The sequence below is a fragment of the Porites lutea genome, chromosome 2 (genome assembly GCF_958299795.1).
Source record: "Porites lutea chromosome 2, jaPorLute2.1, whole genome shotgun sequence".
Lineage (NCBI taxonomy): Eukaryota > Metazoa > Cnidaria > Anthozoa > Scleractinia > Poritidae > Porites > Porites lutea.
The window spans coordinates 47,391,809-47,416,874 of NC_133202.1; the positions used below are offsets into that span (position 1 = coordinate 47,391,809).

General features: G+C 39.1%; 2 protein-coding genes across 2 annotated transcripts in view; both read right to left on the minus strand.

Moving 5' to 3' along the window:
- Nucleotides 1-6,111, minus strand: part of LOC140928852 (uncharacterized) — a 43,514-nt gene extending 37,403 nt beyond the window's left edge. The window contains exons 1-3 of the mRNA XM_073378655.1: nt 5,995-6,111; nt 4,200-4,320; nt 2,968-3,075 (exon numbers count right to left, since the gene is read on the minus strand). Of these exons, the coding sequence (XP_073234756.1) occupies nt 2,968-3,075; nt 4,200-4,208 (117 nt within the window). The 5' untranslated portion in view covers nt 4,209-4,320; nt 5,995-6,111. The remainder of the gene's footprint in view (nt 1-2,967; nt 3,076-4,199; nt 4,321-5,994) is intronic.
- A 2,799-nt stretch (nt 6,112-8,910) lies between these two features.
- Nucleotides 8,911-24,562, minus strand: LOC140928853 (guanylate-binding protein 4-like). The gene is made up of 13 exons (XM_073378656.1): nt 24,433-24,562; nt 19,619-19,720; nt 19,215-19,314; nt 18,360-18,533; nt 17,544-17,701; nt 16,562-16,734; nt 16,044-16,221; nt 15,291-15,561; nt 13,977-14,272; nt 13,284-13,538; nt 12,573-12,695; nt 11,378-11,425; nt 8,911-10,852 (listed from the first exon to the last, which is right to left on the minus strand). The coding sequence occupies exons 1-13, from the start codon at nt 24,436-24,438 to the stop codon at nt 10,136-10,138; spliced, it is 2,601 nt and encodes an 866-aa protein (XP_073234757.1). The 5' UTR covers nt 24,439-24,562; the 3' UTR covers nt 8,911-10,135.
- Between the last annotated feature and the right edge of the window lie 504 nt (nt 24,563-25,066).

The window sequence follows — 25,066 nt, forward strand, 5'->3', positions numbered from 1 at the left end:
CGAACTCAATTCATAAAGTAATTATAAATACATCAGAATACATTTTAAAGTTTGCTAAACCTTTTCTTTATTGTTGTGTTTTCGGCAACAGCCGTTCCATTCGACTGAATTAAATTCGACGTCTGAAACCAAGTCGTGCTAGTGTCGTGCTGCAGTCGAGCTACAGTCGAGCCAGCTTAGCACGGCAGTAGCACGACGTTTGAAACAGCTACAATCAGGGACAAAAGTAGTTGACACACTTGTTTAAAACGGGTGCTTTTAACAAACATTTAATTCATTTATTATTTCATTCCTTTTAAACGCCGTAAATCCCCGACCCCCCGAATCAATGTTGTCTGAAGTAAAAGAAAAGACTTGAGGGTCCAAAATTCAACATTGATTTTGGGGGCAAGGGGTTGGGGTAGACAGGGGAAGGGGATAAGTATATCCACTATGCAAAAAGGGGCCATTTTACGCAAGTGTGTCAACACTTTTGTCCCTCATTGTCTGAATGCAAAATTGTGCTACTGCACACAAGTTGAGCCATGTATAACACTGATTTTAACTGAAATTAAAGGAATCAAGGACATAATTATGTTATTGGTGGTGGGGGTGACATAGACTTATTCACGACCGAATTATAGGGCCAATTCGAATTACGCGATGACGTAATAAAAGGGCTGCGATATCCAGAATTAACGTCGATATGGTTTACAAGCTAAAAACTGACGCTGAAACTCGCGCCTATGTACAACTTTTGGTGAATTTCAAGGGGGTGCGTACTGAAAATATTTTTAATAAAGTGGATATTTCTGGTTCTTCACTTTATCCTATTGTTAAGGCCCAAACAATCACGGATAGGGTAAGGATTGACATGTAGTGGGGATAGTCACTGGCCGGCCGTGGAAATATGGAGCGTTAGTGAGGAGCGGCCGTCACTGCGTTCAATATCGAAACTACGGAAAAGTGAAGGTAAATTCATGGCCAATTCAATAAAAAACTAAGGACAGCGTAGCAAACATTGCAAGTGTACACGAAAACAATTACTTTCAATCCCACCTTGTGACACCCTGTGTGACATGATAACGCAACGCAAATAGCGTGACATAAGCGCACATATCTGTGTATTTCGACTGCATTTCTCAAGCGAAACCCTGTGTTTTTGTATATTGTCGGCAGAGAAAATGAAAAGAGAGCTTTGAAACGTGAACTGGTATTTGACTCTCAAAGAAAACGACAGCTCAAACTGAGGAAAACACTGCTTCCTTCGTGTTACAACGGTTAACCACGTTTCGGCAAACGGAAAGTAAAATTAGTCTGTTATGACCTCTTAATGTCGATATGTATTCTCGTGGTTAACCGTTGAAACTCCTTATTTGCACCACATCGCTGGAATTTTTCTCGCCAAGAATACGTATTGCGAAGCACTTTCTACATAGCGGAATCTTCTTTTGCCTTTTGTGAGGAATTAGCGCATAAAAAAGGAAAATTTTCCAGCGCACGGTCGTCATCGATCACGTGTTATCCCGCTTTGCTTGTCATCAGGTGAACTTCTGGGCCAAAGTAATTGCTGTTTAACCATTTACCAGAACAATTTTCATTGTATCTTAATGTTTCCATCCTTTTTCCACTATTGATAATACTTGTGAAAACATTACATCCGCAGCAATGGCATTGATCACAACACAAATCATTTCGTCTCGACCCGACAGGGTATCAGGAGCGCGCGCGGGGGTACAAGATTAAGTAATGACATACGTTTCGTATATTTTACTCTACGTATACTACAAATCAGGACGAAACTCTATGAATTGATGTTTAAAAACAAACAATTTGGCCCATAGAGTAACGTCATTGCACAAAAATTCAGCAGCGTCAAAAATCTAGCCGGAACACACAGACACATATTTCAGACAATCAGGGACAAAAGTAGTTGACACACTTGTTTAAAACGGGTGCTTTTAACAAACATTTAATTCATTTATTATTTCATTCCTTTTAAACGCCGTAAATCCCCGACCCCCCGAATCAATGTTGTCTGAAGTAAAAGAAAAGACTTGAGGGTCCAAAATTCAACATTGATTTTGGGGGCAAGGGGTTGGGGTAGACAGGGGAAGGGGATAAGTATATCCACTATGCAAAAAGGGGCCATTTTACGCAAGTGTGTCTACACTTTTGTCCCTCATTGTAGGTTTAAGTCTGTCTAAAGCGCAAAGTGTGAGCCAGTGAGGAGTCATTTCAGTCCCACTGGTTTTTCATTTGTCCACGACGGAAAGAGAGTATTTCGGCTTTATTGTAACCGGTTATGTTTAGGTCGATATTTGCATCTTCACTAATAACTGAGAATACTCTCTATAGGCAGCCTTGAGGTGTTACGAAAACTAACACCCTCGAAAACTAAGACCCCCTAAAATTGGATTCGTCCAGTATGAAGTCAAATTATAGCCGAAATAGGCCTAATCTGTCAAATTCTCTTCTGTCCGATCCTTTCCACCGATTTTTAGGTCAAATTTTAATAACGGTATATTTAGGAGCCTTAGTTTTCGTAGTTTCGAAGAACAAAGACCCCGCTTAGTTTTTCTAAGACCCCACAAATTCAATCCGTAAAATATATATATAAAGTCGGTTTGCGACTGTTCAAAGTCTATATTCTCTAAAACTACTGACAAAACTATCATCCGCTTGATCAGCTTCTTCTAATTTGCAGACATATCAGTATTCAGGCTTACCTAAGGATGAAAGTCATAAAATACCTGTGTAAAATTATACACTGAAAATATGCCTTACCCTGATTTATCGATAATTTTGGTAGTTTATCCTTAAAATTGTAAAATTGGCATGACCTTTCGACACACCACTGTCACGCAAATCTTTAGCCTGTTCACAATAATAATAATAATCATAATCATAATAATAATAATAATAATAATAATAATAATAATAATAATAATAATAGTAATAATAATAATAATAATAATAAGCACTCACTGATTGGCTGTAGCTGTGTCTGTTTTCATATTCTTTACGCGATTGCTCCAAGGCTATTTCTATGGCCTTATCTTCGTCCTCCCTTGTTTTGAAACGTTCACTCCACTCCTATTAAATATTTTAACACATAGTTTCACATATTTTAGTTGTGTAAAATTCACCAATTCGCGCTATCGTAGTGAGCGGAAAAGGCTTGCAACCATTACCGTCAAAATGAGGACGACGAACGGAAGATGTGAGAGGCTAACTAGAAAGGATCAAAAAATCTTCTTGAACTTACCAGAGACAAAACTATCAGTGAACAACGCTTAAGGCCCGTTTCAAACGTCGTGCTACTGCCGTACCGAACTCAATTGATCGAATTAAATTCAACTTTAGCACGGCAGTAGCGCGACGTTTGAAACCAAGTCGTGCAACTGCCGTGTAGCACGGAAAGCCTTGCCCTGCTACAGGGTAGTAGCTCGACTTGGTTTCAAACGTCGTGCTACCGCCGTGCCGAACTCAATTCATAAATTATAAATACATTAGAATACATTTTAAAGTTTGCTAAACCTTTTCTTTATTGTTGTGTTTTCGGCAACAGCCGTTCTATTCGACTGAATTAAATTCGACGTCTGAAACCAAGTTGTGCTGCAGTCGAACTACAGTCGAGCCAGCTTAGCACGGCAGTTGCACGACGTTTGAAACAGGCCTAAGTCTGTCTAAAGCGCACCGTGTGAGCCAATGAGGAGACATTTCAGTCCCACTGGTTTTTCATTTGGCTACGACGGAAAGAGAGTATTTCGGCTTTATTGTAACCGGTTATGTTTAGGTCGATATTTGCATCTTCACTAGTAACTGAGAATACTCTCTATAGGTAGGAGACAAATGGCTCAAGATGGCTTAGGGTTTTAAAATACTGGTTTCCGTCTCATCCATTTTTTTCTTTTCCTCCTCTCTTATAACCTTTTCTATAGATTGTTTATTTGTTTGTTTGTTTTTAAGAGAAACGCCTTTATCTCTTCAGCCGCTGAGGACGAGGAGGTTCTTCTGCAAATCGTTTATGGCTGCAGACACGTAGACTGGCGGCTGTAGTAGGCTTTGTATTTCCAGGACGTTTCCTTTATGTTGCAATGATTAATATTAGCAAAGATGGAAGGTTATGTTTTCAAATGTTCTTAATTTCAGTCCTTTCATTTCACTATGAAAGCAAAGTGATATATAACAGCTGGAAACAAGTATCTATTGCTTACCTTATCCATCTTTTCAGTGTTACGCTCGTATCGTGTAAGCCTCTTGGGTTTCTTTCCTAGTAATCGATTTCTTTCTATCTCCCCACTTCATTTAACAAACTACAGGATGGCAGTCTACAAACTGAAGTAACATTAGAAATTGAAATGTCAGAAGCATTTATAGGATTAGTAAAACAAAGAGTAAGTTGCGAAGTGAACATTTGAACTTGTATGGAGTGCAAGAAAATCCAAGGATCTAAGGTGTAAATGAAAATACAAAAACAGAAACAAAAATTGCTAAAACCTGTATTTTTTTTACTAACTTAGACTTCATAAACAAAATGTTGTTCAACCATCCATTTGACCATTAACGTATTCATTGCCCTCGCCACAATTGTGTCCCTTATTGATCTTAGGGCTTTCTTTGACTTCAAACATCGCCTATCGCCAAACAACTGTGCGCTTACGAAAATGTTGGAATACGCAAAATAGAAAGGAATGGTTCATTAATCAAAAATCCTGTTTGCATTCGGTCGACATGGGAAAACCCCTTCCACGAAAACTTTCACTTTCACCTCATTTATTCACCCACATGCTTGACATGCTAGTGCCTTTCGTGACAAACAAATTTAATTTTCCATCGCTACTAAGATCATATGCAAATAGATAGGAAAACAGGTACAACCTTGAATCGAATTTTTCGCCCTGTCTCATCATCATCGCGTTTGAAATGAACTGAAAAAGTGGTAGACTGCGAATACAACCGTCTCTCCTCATAGAGACGGCTGTATTCGCAGGCTAACTGGTAAAATAAAAGAAAACTAACACAAAAGTAGGTTGAGTTTGATCGTTCGGGTGAACGTAGTCCTGAAAAGGACTGTTGTTGACAGTGACTGAAGTTTCGACAACCTGTGCGGTAGTCATCTTCAGAGTCAAACAAAGTCAAACACAGTCAACAAAATAGATCTCCGACCACGCATCATTTTATATATTATATCAAATGATTATTAGAAGAAAGCGAATACCTTTCGAAAGAAAAGGTTTCGCGTTTATATTAACTGAAACTGCTGGTAGTTTTCCGGGAAAACAAACAACCGTAGATACTTCCGGGAAGAAACATACTTTCCGCTGGAATTGAATGATATAAACTTCAGTTTGCTGACTTATCTACTGTTGCAGTTCACATTTCCAGCGAAAGGAAAAATATTTTGAAAGGACGATTTCCGTGTAGCTGCTGATGTTTGCTTTTCTAAGGCTGAAAATTTATTGTAGAGTTCATGATACTGAGTATAAACTATTCATTAAGCATGATAAAGCTTCTTGATACTAAAGAAAAATTTCGCTTTACACGTTTATGTACTCAACCATCAGTAAAGGGGTTTCCTTTCTATAAAAGGTGTGCAAAATTAAGAAATAAAAGTGTGGTTATGCTTCGTTATTTGTTAAGACCACCCGAGAAACAGGCTGGCGTAATATTTACCTCGTGGTTGATCTTCTTCTCCGGTTCGCCATTTACATTGGAACTACAATTTGTAGCGGTGTGCGACAAACGCAGACTACAGACTTGCAGACTGGAAGGTAAACAAGGTAAACATTGTTTTGAACTGCTTTAACAGATTCCCTATCCCTAAACTAGACTTTAAGAAGACTTGAAGTTAAAGGGATAGGGAATCTGTTAAAGCATTTCACAACAATGTATGTTTACCTTGTTTATGTGCCAGTCTGCAGTCTGCATCTGTCGTTCACCGAATTTGTAGCCACGAATCCGGTTAACTTTAGCGAGATTGTTTTGGTAAAACTACCCAAAACAGCTTACCTCTTAGCTTTCCTTAAAATTGTTCACCATATCGACTTTCTGTAAGCAACAGTTCTAGTGTGAAATGTTATTATGTTAATCACTACCTCAGTTTCAATGTTTCGTAGAACAGTGATGTCGCTGATTTTCTTGGAAGAGTCTGGGTACCAATGCTCACCTATTGTTCAGGAGTGACACAGGACGGAACTACGTCTGCGGTGCGCAGGCTACTGAATATCTGATGAACTGAATTCTTGTAAAATCTATTGCTGTTGACTGCATCAGGCTTTGTAATAACAAGTATGCCACTTTCAGTTTTAAACCAGTTTTAAGACATTCTATGACTCATACCAATAGGAACGAAACTTGCAATTTTGCAGTATTTCTTGAATAAAGGTGCTCAATAATGTCTGTAAATAGACAAAAACCAAATACTCCATTAACTTTATTTACTTCATGTGGATGATAAATACAGATGGTAAACGAAGGGAAATGCAGGCAGGGTGTCCACAGAGGACTAAGTCCTTGAAAAGATGACCCCTGAACTACTCTCAGGGGCACCCAACGACAATTTTCGGAAGAATATCTGTTCGGAAGACGATTTGAGATCTAGAATTTTCGAAACATTTCTTGTAAAATTTCTTGCTTGCCTGCCTCTCCTAGGATTTTCGAACATCTAAAAAATGGTATAATTGCCTATTTTTAACGGATTTTAACCCTAAAAAGGTCACCTAGTGTTTCAGAAGCCTTTTTCTGGCTGAAATTTTCGAAAAGGTAAGTTTTGATCCCTATAATTTTCGGATCACGACTTTCAGCTAGGAAATCCGAACAGATGAAAAATTTTTAGGGGATAAAAATATGCCTATATCTACCGTTTAAATACTAAAATACGTTTAACATTGCTATGTTTAAGTGGTTTTGAACTATATTCTCGTTGGGTGCCCCTGTACTCTTATCATACCTACAGCTGTAACAAGTGAACGTCTTGCTGAATAACAACTAAGAAAGTACTGTGTTCATACTTTGTTCTTTAAAGCTTTCCGAGAAGTGGCCGGGTATTTGGAAGAAGCTTCAACTGTTTTAGGAGTATAATTTATTATCAATGTTACGCATATCAGTACCTCTTAGCACTAGTTTTTTTCTAGTTGCACTGATTTCATTGTGAAATCAAAATTTTTGGCGAACCGCAGGTATTTCCTTAAGTGCTTTTCATGATTGAAGCATTGAACTAAGCGATTCTGTGCCGACTTTTCTCGGTCAGATGCAAAGCGATCATTGCAGAAGAACATTATATTTACGGAGTAAAGAAAATCGCTTATTTATTCGGATCCAGAAGGTAAGGCACTTTGGAGAAAATTAGAACCCTAGCTTAATCAGCCGTAACAAAAAGCTTTACGCTACGAAAGCGTCAGGTACCCAAAAAATGCTCTTGCATCAGAGGGCAAATCCGGCCGACCAGAAACAAAAAACATGGCACAATGTTCGGATAATAAATAGAACGATTGACAACAACTTTGAAACCACAAAATGGCGGTAAGCGAGTTAACAAGACGCAGACCAAGACCACCCCATGCTCTTTTTTTCTTAGTTTGCATTGGGATAAACAAAAATGGCATCGAAAGGAAAGTGACTACAGATCAGCTCCATAGTTTTTAGGACTGTGACAAAACTCATTTACTAACCTAAACTTGAATGCAAAGTTGAAAAACATACCTCATTCAAACGTGTGAATTCAACCGCCCTGAAACCTGAAGTCCATCAGCTCGCCATCTTGGGAATACGTGAAGAGAAATGTCTTTTCGCCATTTTTCAATGGAATTGTGGCTACATACGACGAGCAATGACGAACAAACAAAGAAAACGACGAACAGGGTACGAAAATCGCCCATTTCTAATATGGCCGCCATGTTGTGACGTAAGGTGGTTATCAACTTTGATAACCATCCCGGACTGCATATCTCTTTATAGAAATATCTAAAGCTATATAAATAAGCATATTTTTAAGTGAAATATTGAAAAAGGAACGACGTTAACCACTTCTAGAAGATTTGACAAATGCCCCTCCCCCGGGCAGAGGCTTTTTAACAAATTCCCAAACGCCGGTTCTGACAAGATGACAACTGCCCGACAAATGCCCGGGGATGAGCAAACTTGGAAATGACTGAGCCATAATTAACGAATATTCACTCTACAGTCGAGATGTTCACTCCCCGCCATCTTGACACAAATGATCAGAGTCTGAATACTACCCATAATTCTTAGCGATCGTAGTGCGCACACCACCTGGGAAAAACCATAAGCTGTCAAGACATGTCCCTCCTTTGAAACAGCTGAATGTTAGTTGACATCATGACAAACAAAACAAAGTACACCACAAACTGTGATGATAATAATAATAATACTAATAACGATAATAATAATGATAGTGATAATGATAATAAGTAATGGTAACAGTACTGAGTGGAGTCCAATTCGGTCTGTAATCATAAGAGTGATTAACAAGCGGGAGTCCGATTTGTTTAATCACGAGTATGATTACAGACCGAATTGGACGACACAAAGTTCTGTTACCAATTAATCATAACTTTAACAAAATTTGTGATATAATAGGCTATTTTTTAAATCAAAGCACAAGAAATTCGAAATTTTGTTTTGCTAGCAGTGAAAAAAAAAGCCATTTAAGCGCGCGCGTGATGGCGCGTACTGTCCAATTACTTAGGCATGACGCGTACTGTCCTATTTAACGGTCCAATTAAGGCTGAAATCAGGGCAGTTGATAGCCAATCAGATTTGACAATTTTGTTATAGTTATGATTATAATGATAATAGCAATAATAATAATAATGATAATAATAACTTTATTAATATAGCGTTCATATCCTGAGCTCATGGCGCTTTATAATGTAAAAAAGGAGAAACAATGAAATAATTTACACATCAGAAATATTAAAAATTTATTTACAACCCATATACAATACGTCTTTAAATCATTTCACAAAAACAATGACCCACTCTCTAAAAGTTACCTAATAAGATAGTTTTCAATCCTTTCTTAAAACCAGTTAAAGATGGTGACTCGTGCAAATCTAATGGTAGCGAATTCCGTGTTAAATGTCGCTGACAACTGTACTAGTTTACACCCAACACCCACTGGCGAAATTTAAACTTGCCTTTTGTGCATCGTCTTATTCATCAATATTATTACCCTAAAATCGCCACTGGGTTTACCTAAAAACAATAATTAAACGAAACCTTTTATTGGTCTTCGGGATTTAATTACAGAATCACAGGTGTATGCCCAATACAGTTTTAAAATGCGGTAAAGCAACAAGATTCAGTGCTCAGAGTCTCTCACAAATACCTGTCATTTAGCTTCCTCTTTCAACGCTACAGCTGGTGTGACCGGTAGGTATACTTACCCGTAAAATTTGCTCGACCATAGAAACGAATCTTTTAAAATTCATTACACCACTGGACGTTTCCTTTCAATAAAGGACCAATGTCTAGATTCCTATGACAATGAGAATCTTAAAATCACCAAATCCAAGACATCGGAACAGTATTTCCGTAATAAATTTGAAATTTTTATCCGTCTCTTCGATGAACACTTTGCTCGCCATTTTGAAAGTCACTGACGCGAGACGTGACGTCATATTGGCAGGCGAACTGAACCACCGATTTCCTTGGAGACACCTTCCCCCAAATCACCCCCGCCGAGCATACCATACCATACCGTGCTTCTTGTGCGATTATTCTGGGCCATTTTGAAGCACGTTTTCAAACATTTGGCTAAATGTATATACCTCTTGTCCAGAGAGGTTTTTTTTTCCCCTTTTAATTGAGGAGTGATTTAGCCTTTAAGAGGCAGGCCAGGTCATCTGAATGAAAAAATAAATAATTAATTAAAAAATAAAAGGATCCGGTTATGCTTCGATTGATTGGTAATTTTCATACCTTTAGGCAACTAAGCTAATTCCTATTTACAGACAAATCATGTATAGCTTTTTTTTTTGGATTGAAAAACATTCTTCTTTTCACTAATATCTTACTTTCGCACTTTTTCGAGTTCGTTGATCGAGTAAATTGCATCTTTTTCAGAGATAGAATACATGTTGGTAACACAGTTAATGAAGCTAGAAATACTTTGGCTTCCTATAAAACTTCACATTATACTGCATTCATTAGACAGTGCTTCAGCAGCAGTACCAATAGCAGCACTTGCTGGCACAGCGAATGGTGCTGTTTCTGGTTGAACAAAAGAAATAATTTGACCAATTGGTACTGCAGTTCGCGCAATAAATTTTAATCCCTTCTTTATGTAACTTGATGTCTCGACTTCTTCTTGTTCCTGATGAGTCTCGGTTATCTTTTTCTGCACATCTTCCACAGCCTCTGATCTCAATTTAATCATCTCTGGCACTTCATCCAAATTTTTGTGGCATGTATTATCATCCCCTTCGTCACTGGTTTCTTGCTTCAGCTTCTTGGCTCCCTCAAACTGATCGTCTGTTTCTTTAAGCAATGCGCTGACCTCATCTGTGTGTCTTTCACTCATTTCGTTTAACAAGCCTTCCATTTTATCCCTGGGCAGTTCCTTGGCATTTTCTCTAAGAACCTCCTTTTCTTTATGTTGCCTTGCAATCAAAGCGGTCATATTTCTTATCAGTTTCATGTTTTCTTCGTTTGATCTTTGCATAACCAGAAAGCGCTCCTCTAAGGCTTGGTTGTCCTTGATGAAGGCCTCTCTTTCTCGCTCGGCTTGTTTCATATTTGCTGCCATCATATTTTTCATTTGAACTCGCTGTGCTTCCAGCTCACTGTGCATCTGCTGCCGATATTGTACCCTCTCTTTCTCGAGCCTAGTGATCAACATTTCCATCTTCAAGAAAAGTAAAAGAAAAGAAAAAATGAAACGGTTGAAGGTCATTACATGTGAAGACAGACAATCATAATCAGGCTAACGGCTGTCGTCATTTATACACTAAGCACTCCAATATCTTTTCAAATGCTAACTCAAAACGTCCTTCTTGCAAGAAAATTTTGTCGCATGGCATGCGACAATCGAAGCAGTCCCTCTTTTTTTCTGAGTGAGGAAAAACCGAGAGAGAAGAAACAACAACAGGTGCACATAGGAGAGTGCAAGAACCACTGTCCAATGGAAAAATCAAAATGAAACAAACACGTCGTTTCAGAGGTCCACAACAAAAAGGTTAAAACTGGGTGTCAAGCCTGCTAAGCTTAACTTGCGCAAAGTATCGGATACACGTATGTATTGGCATACCCCAGGTCAAGGTCCAATCTTTTCTGTGGCCTGTCTGTTCATAAAGCAAATGGTGCAAGGTACAAATCGTTTATTGGATAACAATAAAAAAGAAAGGAAGAAATAGACAGGGAATTTTGATACCTCTTTTTTGTGTTCTTGATTTTCTTGCTGAAGTCGCAGCTGTTTTTCCTAAAGTAATCATGGTAATAAATCAAGGTTACCGATACGGCGGCCATATTGAATTAATTTGATTTAAGGAGTATTATAGGATGCCCAGGGGCATGAGCACATTTCGTTTGTATTTTCAAGCGCTTTTCGGGACATTTTTTCTTTAAGTTTTCTTAGAATATGATTGTAATGGGAAAAAAAGATCCTTGTGCAGTGTTTGGATGTAATAATGATCGCCTTTTTCCCGAGAAATATACAGCGAAAGGCCACATTTCTAATACTAAACTAGACAAAAGCGATGATACAAACGAAAAATACAAACGAAATGTGCTCATGCCCCCTGGGCATCCTATAATACTCCTTAAATCGAATTAATTCAATATGGCCGCCGTATATATCGTTAAAAGGTCTATTGTTTAATCATCTGTCATTAATTCTCGATTATTTTAACACATCATGATATTTCTGTGCATGAAATGTCATATTGTTAGATTGAGCTGGAAAATGAACTTAATTCGAATATGATGAAAACTGTCGCTTTGTGGTCATTGTAGAATACTAGCCAGACAAGGGCGATTTTGTAGCATGTACTTCTTAGTACAAACACTCAGTTTGTTCTAATCTAGTACTGAATTTTTCAGGATATTTTTTTCGGGGAAAACATGTGCCCTTATCCAAACTTTTTACCTTTATTTCGGCCTCCTCCACAGGCTTTTCCAAGTCTAAGTGGGGATTGGGGAACTCGCGAGCACGCAAGACAACTGGGGACGAGACAGCCTTTATTTACCTCCCTCTTCTACAGTCCTAGAATAAGCGCACCTTGATGTTCACGTGCACTTTCTCCGTTAAGACGGAAAGGATATAACAAGTAAAAACGTCCTTGTATTCCTTTAAACTTTGACGAACCTGCACCGACAATATGGAGAGCCGTCCATCCATGAATTTTTTTTTTTTTTTTTTTAATATAGTTTGCTGTAGCGTGTCCTTTGTGTAACAATTTTTCATCCAAAATGTCTGATTCGACTTTGTGGGCAACTCACAAATATCCAGAACTATAACGGTATGTATGAAAATCAGCAGGTAATCCTTAAAGCCGTTTGATTGATTTCCTTTTTCATCTCTTCATTCAAACTTCATCACAGTAGAAACCTCTAGTCTGTAGACTTACCTCTAGTCTCTTTCTCTCTCGCTCTTGAAGAGCTTTTACTCTCATTTCTTGTGCTGCTTTTTCATCAAAGTTTTTCATCTGTCGTAATATTTCAAGGTACTGCTTTGTTTCCCTTGCAAGTTCCTACAATAGTTGTGACAATCATCATCACATTTTTTTTTTCTCAATTGTGTTTTAATGATTTCAATGCAGACTTGTTTGGAAGCCTGACTTCTAAGCTAGTCTGATTCTATATATCTTAGGTCATATAATCATGAGTAAGCAAGAATGGCAGTCGAATTAATATTCAAACGCATTCTTTTGACAGAAAAATCCTTCGTTAGGTTTTCAGGAAAATGACTTAAACCCCTTTAAGGACGCAACTTTTCTAACTACTCTCGCGGTCGCAATGGAGGAACAAAAAATACAGTTGACAATTTGTCCAAAGTTTTGAACAATGCAAATTAATGTCATTTTACCAGGAACGGGAGGTTTTTCGGGTCTGAATTTTCTGGAAATCCCGCCAAAGAACTGACAAACACACATGAGCGACGGCATAAAGAACTGGAAAAACGGAACAAAAAAAACTAATAGAACAATAACAAAAACAATATGAGACGAAAAATAAAAAGAACACTCGAGGAAAAGCTACAAAGCTAACCTTACACCAGAACAAGCCACAACAAGGTCAAATGCAGCATGAAGTACGTTTAACAGCGAGGAATTACTTACGGGTTGGAAATCGAAAAAAGCTGCTGCGATCGCATCTTTTGCTCCAACTGCTTGTCCTTCATAGTCGTCTTTGATGCGATGGTATACTCCTATTATGTCGTCGAAAGACAAATTCGATCCACCATGCCCTTGTAGTTGATGAAGGATTGGACCCAGGTGTTGTCGTTTCAATTTAGACAACAAATTATTACAGAGTTCTTTGGTCAACCGGGTATTCTCAGTCTGCCATCCAGTCAACTTCTGGATCAACGATTGCTGAATAAAGGAATGCATCAAAAAGGAAGGAGAAATCAGACGAGATTATAAGCAGAGAGTTAACAAAAAACAACTACCTTCTGGAAGGCAAGAAAATGTAAGGGTAAATTGCAACATTTTAGATCAAATTCAACCCAGATAAGTACATAATTTAGGCCTGATGTTATTGCTCTGATCTAGTAACTGGAACAAGTATCTTAGCAGACTTACTATTAAGCAACTCTATTCACTTATCATCATCATCGTCGTCATCATCAGCATCATCATCATCATCATCACTCTGATTATCATCACCATCAACATCATCATCATCATCATCATCATAATCATTACAAACATTTTTAACATCATCGTTATTATTGTCAATATCATTATAATCATATTTCTTCCATCCAATCGCATTCCTTAAAGATATCAAAGAGTACATTAAAACCTTACCTTTAGCAGCCGTAAGTACTTTTCAGTTGTTATCGTGGATATGCCAGTGGTTTCGGCCATAAACTGTCTTTGACACTCTTCTAGCGAATCGCTATGTACCTTGCGAATTTCATCATTGTCGCACGGGAGCTTACTGGACAAAACCTCCCGCATACGAGTGTTGTAAATATCCATAGCTACATTTCTGGCTTCGATACATTTTGTTTCCACGAACGTCTCCCACGCGGACTGCACGTTTGGAACAGAACCAGGAGTGTTAATGGCTTCCACGTACAGAGTGATCAAAGCAGCAAGTCCTGTTATTAGTTAGTGAAATTTCTCTCTTCAGTTAATCTTTTTCTATGTTTTGTTATTTTCTACTTAGATAAAACGATTATAGGAAAACAACTAACCACAATTTCAAACCTTTCCTGATGAGGAAAATGCAGCAGTACACGCACAGATCACAATTTGAACATCTCGCACAATAAAGGGTATCCTACACTACAGCGGATAGCTTATGTGTATGTTATCATGTCGATATGGAAAATACTTCGGCCGCGGGTATGCACACCTTTTCACATTGCCACAAACGGACTGGTACAGAAACCTATCCGATATGTTTTCATCTAGCACTAAGGACTTCCTTAAGATCAACGTGGCTGCAGCTTTTGCTCCGATACAAAGTAAGCGCTCCGAAATTACCCATCAAGACCAATATCAGGTACAGTGTATACATGCATAGCCTAAAATACCCTGATCAAAAATCAGCTCAAACAACTGCAGTTTAGAGCAATCATATTCTAATATTAACGATCGACACTAACATACTCGAAACATGTCAAGCATACAAGTTTTCTTTGTATTCGCTGTGTATTATGTACTGAAATTATTTTTATTCTCCACTTTAGAAAAATAAACCATAACAATATTTTTGTCTAACAACCCAAAGCTTTCCATAACCATTGTTTTCAGTTTCTCGTAGGACTTAGAATCGTCCCAAGAGAAACTGAAAACAATGGTTATGCAAAACTTCGGAAGCGGGGGGAGGGGAAGGGGGGGACAAAAAGATTATTGTGGTATTTTTTTTAAAGTGGCGGATGGACATTCTTTATAATTTCTATTTGATTGTCTAATTATTTGACATTAAACTCACTTTTATGTAGGAAAAAAATCACATGAAAAAGTAGAACGCCAGAATAACGCATTGTTATTAGTATAAATCAAAGACCAGAAGCACTTTTTGGGTAGTATCTCATCCTCACTGATATAAACACTATGCTTTTAGAACTGTTGATTTTTACTCTATACTGAAAGGGTATAAAGACTTGTTACCTTCTCCAGTCACCAGCTGTCCATCAAAGCAGCTGTGTTTTGGAAACAGAGTAGACTTAAGCAGGGTCTTAAATTCCTCCAGTTTAGTTAAGAATTGACGTCGTACTTGACTCCTATTTTCGTTAAGGGTTCTCATTATGTGCTCTTCAGCTGTAGGTGGAGGCAAGTGGAAGGCTTCAAAACCAGAAAAGTAACGCAGAATGCTCTCCGCTACTTGCTGGCTCTGATGGCGAGATGATGACAATGATGCGGAATCTTGGTCTCTAAAAACCTACAAAAAGGGAAAAGAGACAGAACTAACCAGAATGAGACAGCCGCACCCAACGACAGGGAAACCGGGAACAGAGGGCTAAATTTATGACAAAGCCTGGAAAACAGAATGAATCTATACTATGAGCCCGTTTACGGCTGAAAGCTCGATCAACGCAATAAACCAAGGATTAAATTTTGTGATGATTGTATCGATCTTTTTAACTCTAGGTTCCCGGTTCAAATGATAACTGTATGTTATCAAAATTTAACTTACTGAATCTCAGAATAAAGGCTAAACGTTATCTTATAAGCTCCAGATACATTTCCCTCGACCTTAAAGCCTTGCCCAGTTAAAATTTGGCGTACTCTGAGTTAAACTTAACCATGTTTTGAGGAACTGACCACTGGGAAACAAACATCAGATCGGTAATTAACACACATTTCCAACCACTTTACAACAACTGCGTGTCTTGATGCAAAGGTCTTGCATTTTTGTCTAACCTTTTTTAAGAAGTAGTCTTTCAAGTCCTTGCAATCACGTGGAATAGCTTGCGTTACATCCCTCAGCAGCCATAGGAAGTAAGGGAACGTTCGGTGAAACAACTCTGTTTCCTTTTGTTTGACACCAACCCCTTGGTTTGATCTAACTTGGATTCTTTGAGAGAGCTTTGCTATAAAACTAGTATGTGTTAAGGAAAATTATGCACTAGAGTTAATTTCTTAAGGTGAATAGGTATTTTCCCACTACCGTTTCAAATAAAAATGATATGTTTTAAGCGTCTCTCAATCTGCCACTCTCTCAACCACCTAATAATATACACATTTTCCGAATAAGAGAGGTATCATGAAATAAAACAGAGCCGCACTGATTAAATGTCCTTGTATGAGAGCTCCACCCTTTTTAGTACTTTTGTCTCCGCCTAAAAAAGCAGAAGCAAACAAACAACTAACAAAGCAAGAAATTGCTCAAAGCGCAATAAGAGAGAGAGCAAGGATAAAGGAGGGTAAGTAAAGGATACTCTAGTCCTTCGAGATCACGCCTCATGGGGACACCTTGTGAGTTGTAAATAAGCACGGAAGCTAGCAGAACCGTCAAAGTGAATATTTGATTATCATCGTAACCAACACTGGAAGCAGCGTCAATCCCTTCTGAATCCAGCAGCACCACTGTGAATTCTTGGCCTCTAGAATCCTGGAAGTTAAGCTGCAGTTAAGTACGAAAGATTTTTTCCTCGATAATAAGTTAATACGTTGTACTGACGGCAAACTCAGAAAACCGTCAAAACCGTGAACTCCTGAAATAATTAAGGGGGAATGTTGATTGTCTAGTTACAATAACGTTTAGGATACGTGGACAAACTTTTAATACCACAAACTAATTATAATTGCTGTTTACGGCTGAAATTTTTCATAGCGACAAAAAGAAGGTTTTTCTTTCAACACAGTACAATTACATCACATAAATTTTTCGGTTGTTAACGGTTTTCTGAATTTACCGGGAATTGCTCATTTTATGGTCTTTTCAAGAGACGACAGCGATAGATAATCCGTCCCATAAAGCTCCTTAAAAGTGGTTGTCTATGAAACTAAATGTAAAAAAAAGGAAATGAAAAGTTTGATTAACACCGAATTTACGTAGTGCAAATATGGTGCAAAAAAGTGCAAAGTAAGGTTAAACAACGGGAAAGATGGTAAATATCACATTTGCTCACGAATTTTACAACCCCGTGTAAACCGCTATACAGGCGCGGTATTTACTATCTTTGCCTTTGATTTCCTCCTCGTTTGCACTTCTTTGCACCATATTTGCCCCGAGCAAATTTGTGTAAATCTAATTTTTCATGAAGTGAGGAAAATATCAACCATACAGTGTGATTCGAACCCATACACACTGCGTTACTAATGCAATGTTCATATTGATCTCTTAAACTTAAACGTTGGGATCAGGGTAATTTCATGTGGCTTTGTATCTTTACCGTAAAAAGCAAGATTGTTGCTTACCTTATATTTCTCCGGTACAATCCACAGCCAGATGCCCATGGTCTCTGCAACCATTTCATGTCCAAGAGGGAAAACGTTCGGTTGATCAAAAGCTTCGCTTAAAATGTACGACTTTCCCTTTCTGTAAGGACCGGCAATTGACACCACGCACACGGGACCTAAAAGAGCGAGAAACTTTCTTTCAAACGAGTAACAGTGAAGACCACCCCCGGAGAAGAGGCGAGGGGCGGGGGCTTCCTATAATGGAGGCTCGGCCCTAAAGGGATATCAAAGGGTAGGGAAATCACGAGTTAAAGTATATGAAAGGGTCGGAAAATTTATCTTTTAAGTCTTTAGAAGGACCTTTAAAATGTTTCAGGATAAGACTAACTTATTTTAATGTTACAGTAAAATGACTAAAGAAGACGTCTTGTGTTAGTGATTATTCTTATCCTCTGTCTTTCCTATTAAGGGGGTGTGTTAGAGAGGTACCATGTTTTTATTTATCTTTATTTTTATTTTATTTTTTTTTCAGTAAAAGTTTATGAAAGGGATACCTCTTTGGTCAAAAACAAATTGAAAGGAATAGGGTGGGACCACAGGGCTGGGTCTGGCCCATCCCCGTGTCGTTGAGTAGCGCCCACCGAGCGAAGGCCGGCTATTCCTAGATAAACTATCTGACAATATCAAAGATCTGAGCGTCACAAGAATTTAACCGGTGATGATGATCATTCGGTTTTTACAACCAGGAAGAAAGTACCGGCAAAAGAGTGTTGTCTTACAATCCACATTATTTTTCAGGTTGCCCGCAATCCATGACAAGAAACGGTCACGTACCTTTGACTTCCCTGAGCTTCTCAATGGCTTCATCAACCACATACAGCGACGAGCGTTGTTGTTCTGTCTTCGTACACTCACGAGCGTGTGAATTCCACTTGCGGTTATTTGGGAGACAAAGAGGAATTGCTTTCCGCTCATCACCGGTGCTTACACTCGCAGTCCCTGTTGCTACTAATGAAAAGTGGTAACTGTCTTGGTATTTTTTTAACTTAAAAATACTATTTCATAAGCCCGCACCGGTGATTAAATATTACTGTTACGGTGGCTAAAAAAAACATTGATCCAAAAGTAAGCAGTTGGCAGAGAACACCTAACGAGATCTTGCACGCTGATCATTTAATTCTGGGGACAAAATCTTTTATAATGCCTAATATCAACACGAAGAGGTCGTTTTTACCATATCAAGCGAATTTCATCCCAGAACTCAGACTGCAAACCAGAAAACAAGCAGAAAATGAACAAACGGTTAACAGAGGGTACTTATGGCAGAACTACTTTATTCAAGAATGAGGACACTGTTTATGGCCGCCATTGATAAGTGATCATCCAAGCCACGCGTATTATCTAGTCTAGTCAAAGCGAAGAAACATAGTACCTTCAGTTTATTTCTCGAGATTTTGAGGATCGGTACTGGCCGCCGTTGGCGCGAAACCAGCCGATATCGCGCTTTGTAGTCTAGCACTCCTGCCCAAACTTGCTAACCTTTGTGCGGGTTTATGAAGTTCTAATAAACATACGAATTAATAGAGTTGTTCTTTTACTTCTTGCGTGGAAAATTACTAAACAAACTGAATGCACTCTTTGCTTTACTATCTTTGCAGACATGACGCGCCAAAAGCACATTCTCACTACCTGGACTTGTTCGCAGATGATTTTCTTTAATTCGTGTGGGGAATTCTTCTGACGATAGTTCAACTTCTCGTCTCGATCTGTCTTGCTGCACTCTATGTTCCTGGTGTAAAAACAATATGTGGCTTAATCGTGTAAAATAATAAGAAGCTACTACGAATCACAGGAGGAAGAACAGCAGTTGTCTCATAAGTGAGATGCAGAAACAAATCAGGTAAGTTTGGACGACAACAGAACTTGAACAAGGCTTCTCCGGATTCCAGTCCAGTGCTCTGGCTTCCTAACGTGTAGACTTAAGTCCTTCATTACCTATCAGGTATTGCTAAACAAGCTTTCGATCAAACAATTCAATTAAACCAAAAAAGATCTAACTAGAATAACAATAAACAAATCGTCGAGGCACTTACTAATCGGCTGTAGCTCTCTTCATATTCTTTGAGCGATTGCTCCAAAGCTTTGGCTAAGGCCTTTTCTTCGTCCTCCGTTGTTTTATAACGTGCCCTCCATTCCTAATAATAATAATAATAATAATAATAATACACGCAGTTTCAACTGATTTTGAAGTGGGAAAAGCCAAGTGAGCTGTGGAGGCTCAAATCCGATTTCGGCTGGAGATCTATCTATTAATTTATTATTATTATTATTATTATTATTATTATTATTATTATTATTATTATTATTATTATTATTATTATTATTATTATTATTATTATTATTATAGTATGGCGGAGGCGGCGGCTGCAGGTCGGTCGCTCGCTGGAAAACCAGGAAGGCTAAAATGGACTGACAAGATGAATCAAGATTTACTAGATTGCAGGGAAAAAGCCTTAAGCTTAAAAAGCTCAAGCAACCCGCCATGTTACCAGAACGGACGCAAGAAAGGATATATGCGCATGTTGAAAGATCTATGGGATGACGTGGGATACGTGAACTTGGGGTTATCAGCTCAGAATCTTCGCGACCACGCAGCAGCGATAACGGATGAAAACTCACAAATAAGTGTTAGAGGCGACTATTCAACTGTTCTAGACGAAACAGAAGAAGTTGGTGCCTCTTTGTTGTCACAAACCGGAGGTCTCGAACCCGCCCAATGCGAAGGTGAAAATTTATCAAACGTGAATGTGGTCGAAGGTTCAAATTTGCATATTTCTTCCGACATTGCTGATCAAAGAGCTCCCCAGGGACGGACCGCTACTTGCAAGGATCAAAACACCAAAAATCAAATCAAGCCAAATCTGCCTGATTATGATGTGCTTCCCTCCGAAACAAAGAACAAAACTTGGGCCAGTATTAGTTACGCATGTTTCTGTAATACTGTCAACGATGTTAACGATGAAATCGTCCACTACAGGAGGAATATATTCAATGTTCCATCGGGTCGCGCAGGGAAGAGTTTCATTGAAGAATTAACTTTCTGGATTAAGCAATTTAATTCAGACTCTGACTTGAACTCGGTCGCTCTTAAAGCTTTCATGGTGCTCCCAACTTTGATTTTGCAAAAACCATCCGCTACTTCCAAAAGCAAGGAGCATAGTGAAGCAATAGAGCGTCGATTAACACTCTGGAAACAAGGGGACATTGATTTGTTGCTTAAAGAAGTGAGGTTCTTTCAAGGGAAATTTGTGAATTCCAAGAAACCTAGAAAGGTTGAAGACGTATCCAAAGCCTTCTCAAAGCTGGTTCTGCAAGGAAAATTGACAGCTGCTATGAAACTCCTGGATAACGAGAGCTCGTCCGGTCTGCTCGACCTATCGCCAGATGTCGTGTAAGGGCTACAGGACAAACACCCACAGGCAGCTGATATCGCAGAGGAGAGTTTGTTACATGGCCCAATTGATTATATTCCGCCAAATGTTTATGACCTCATAGACGAAGAATCGATCTACAACTCGGCAAGTAAAACCAAGGGCTCAGCCGGACCATCTGGAATGGACGCAGAGCTGTATAAGAGAATCCTGTGCTCTAAGAATTTCAAGACCGAGGGCAAAATATTGAGAGAAGAGCTAGCCGTGTTTACAAGAAATCTGCTAAGGAAATCGTACCACCCATCCTTACTTGAAGCTTTCACGTCCTGCAGGCTTATCCCGCTGGATAAGAACCCGGGAATCAGACCAATTGGTGTTGGAGAGGTACTGAGGAGAATAGTGGGGAAAACGGTCAGCGGTTTCTTAAAGGAGGAAATAAAAGAAGCGGCGGGACCCCTACAAGTTTGCGCTGGTCATAACGCAGGAGCGGAAGCTGCGATCCATGCAATGAGTCAAGTGTTTGCTGAAGAAGGAACAGATGGAATATTGCTAATTGATGCTAGTAACGCTTTTAACCAAATGAATAGGTCAGCGGCCTTACACAATATCCAGATCATGTGCAAAGAAATGGCGCTCTATGTGATTAACACATATAGAAGCCCATCTAGACTGTTTATTTGTGGGGGAGGTGAAATACTTTCTCGAGAAGGCACCACACAAGGAGATCCGCTAGTGATGCCATGGTATGATTTAATACATCCATAATGATACAGAATTTGAGGGATCATTGCCCATTGGTTAAACAGGTGTGGCTTGCAGACGACTCAGCTGGAGGAGGGAGTATAGTGCACTTATACAACTGGTACAGGCAATTGAGTAAGGAAGGACAAAAGTTTGGTTACCTTGTGAATGGGACAAAGAGCTGGCTTATTGTGAAGTCTAGGGAACTAGCGGAGGAAGCAAAGAGGGTGTTTGGAGAGGAAGTCAACATAACGACTGAAGGTCAGCGCCATCTGGGAGCAGTTATTGCGTCGCAAGAATACAAAGATCAGTATTGTGAGGAGAAGGTTCGTGCATGGAAAGAGGAAATCGAACGTCTCTCTGAAATAGCGAAGAGCCAGCCCCATGCGGCGTATATTGCTTTCACAAAAGGCTACAAGTCGAAGTTCACCTACTTCATGCGCACGATTGAATCGTTTGAAGATTATGTCGATCCAATCCAGGAAGTGATTGAAGATTTACTACTATCTACTTTGTTCGGTCAATCAGAGCCTCTCCCTAACGAGGTGCGCAGACTTGCTACCTAAGCAACGGGTCAAGGGGGTCTAGGCATTCCTGATCTGAAATCCGAGGCACCGCAGCAGTTTGCTGCCTCGAGACTAATAACCACAGCCCACGTAGACTCTATTACATCACAGAGTTCCATCATGGTGCCAGGAGAAAGATCTACGGAGGAGCTAAAGAGGCATCAACAATCACTTAAGAGAGCAAGTGCCAAAGAGAAAATGGATAGCATTGATTCAAGCCTCTCCCCAGGCCTGCTGCGTCTGGTTAATCAATCGAGGGACAAGGGCGCAAGTTCTTGGCTGAATGCGATGCCTCTCGCAGACAAAGGTTTAGCCCTCAACAAGCAAGAGTTCAGAGACTCGCTACGCTTGCGTTATGACTTACCCTTAGTCGATTTACCAAGTCATTGCATATGTGGGGATAAATTCACCGTTAGTCACGCCCTCTCTTGTAAAAAGGGGGGGTTTGTAGCGCAGAGACATGATGGTGTACGGAACTTGTTAACGACATTCCTCGACAAGATCTGCAATAATGTCGAAATCGAACCACGCCTTCAACCCCTGGACAACGAGCGATTTCATTTGAGGAGCGCTGTTACAAGTTCTGAGGCAAGGTTGGACATCAAAGCGGGAGGTTTCTGGGCAAGAGGAGTTACGGCATTTTTTGATGTTAGAGTTACGCACGTCAAATCCAAGTGTTACCAGAGCAAGCCAACATCGGAAGTGTTCAAAGAGCAAGAAGAAGAGAAGAAGCGCAAGTACCAGCAGCGGGTGTTAGATGTAGAAATGGGTTCGTTTACGCCTTTAGTGTTTGGAACCAATGGCGGAATGGGAAACGGGTGTCAGCGGTTCTTAAAGCATCTAGCAGACAAGATAGCTCAGAAAGACACCGAGCCTTATCATGTTGTAATCACTAAGACACCGAGCCTTATCATGTTGTAATCACTTGGCTCAGGACACAGATCTCGTTTGAACTCTTAAGATTGGTACATGCATGCGTCAGAGGTTCGCGAACGCCGTTTCGTAGCAAGCTAGAGCAATCATTAGACTGTAAAATAAATGTCGCTAGTGCGGATATCTGAAATACGTGTCTATATGCTTTATACTTAGGGCTTTTTATGGACACTGGTTTAGCCGTCATTAGTATAATTCGATTGCAGGATCTTAATATCTCTACATAATGGAATTTTTAATTTTATAGAATTTTGAACTTTTATTATTAATTATATCTATTTCCTCTTCTTTTATGTAAGGTTAAGTTACTTCCTTTTTTTAGAATTTGTAAATGAATAGTTTTTTCTATCTTCACTTATAACATATAGGATTGTTTTTGTTCTCTAATGAAGGACGAGGGGTTTCTTTTGTAACGGAAGGAATTGTAGATAGTGTTTTTGATGAATTAATTAGATTTTTTGTAACAGCAGGTTGATTGTAAATAGGATTTTAATTGAGGTTTTGTAATAAAGATTCTTTTCTTATTATTATTATTATCATTATTATTATTATTATTATTATTATTATTATTATTATTATTATTATTATTATTATTACTATTATTATTATTATTATTATTTATTCGTTTAGTTTGGGAAGAAAAAGGCCTTAATTTTATTGTCCCCAGTGGCTGGGGTGCTTTCGTGAGGCTGCAGGTAGCATAGACAGGCGGCTCATTCTCAGCCCTTTGCAGGGCTGTTAACCCCCCACGTCATCAGATATTGAGAATTGATAGGGAAGGGATGATAGATGATGTCATATCGCACCACTAATGATCGACGTCAATTGTGCCAAAAACGCTCGTTGATTCTGATCGACGTTTATAGCACATAAACAGTTCATATTTAGCCACATTATCGCTTAAATTACACTGGCACACAAGAATTTATGAGGAAACGTTCCATGTTAACAGTAGTTCAAACCACGCAAAATATAGAAATTTTACGGTCGGAAACCCGAGTCTACAAGAAATAGCAACTATGGCGAATATCCCGGAGATATCAGACTCTAATCTGGAGACCGGGAGATACGGTCCAAAATCTGGAGTCTCCCGGATTATCCGGGAAAGTTGACAGCACTGCCAGCAATGCCAATTGGCAATAAATGTTAGCACGATTTTTTATCTTTGTTTACTGAGGTTTGCCTTTGGCTAACCCAGATAACAACTGGAAATAACGAACTATTAATATTACTTACCTCCATTCTTATTTACGCTCTTGTAAGCCTTTTGGATTCCTTTTCTTTTCCCGCTTTCTTTTTACCTCACCGCTGTATTTACCAACCTATGGCCTGACAGTCTACAAAGAAACGTTAAGAAATTCTGCCGCCTGCTATGGTATGGCGAATAGGCAAAACAATTTACCCCTCATGTACTCCTTGCCCACACCGTGGTTGTGATTAATGTGGATCTTGGACTTTACTAACTACCATTGAAGAGAACTGCATCGAAGAGAATTGTTCCTCCAGAAAGTTCCGTAGAGCTCCACTGGTTCCAAGCGTATCACCACTACCCAAGCAAGCAATTCTTGAAAGGAATTTCAGTTGTAATGTTAGAAGACTTCAAACATCGGTCATTGCCAAACAACAGCGCCGTTACAAAAACTTTATACTTAAGCGTTATATGAGAACGTTTGGTCAATAAATTTGCATTTGATTGGTTTGGGAAAACCCTATCTGCAAGAAATTTCACTTTCAAATTATATGCTAACCTACATGCCTCTCACTCGTGACAAACAATTTTGAATTTTTCATCGTAAAGATCATAAAGGAAATTACATTTAACATGTTACATGCTGGATCGAAAAGTTATGAATATCTTACGAAGGACAAG

Coding starts and splice junctions, on each gene's coding strand:
- LOC140928853 (XM_073378656.1), bottom strand. Junction 18,534..19,214: donor TCATCTGCGAACAAGTCCAG/GTAGTGAGAATG, acceptor ACTTTTCATTAG/TAGCAACAGGGACTGCGAGT. Junction 17,702..18,359: donor GAAGCTCAGGGAAGTCAAAG/GTACGTGACCGT, acceptor TCGCTCTTTTAG/GTCCCGTGTGCGTGGTGTCA.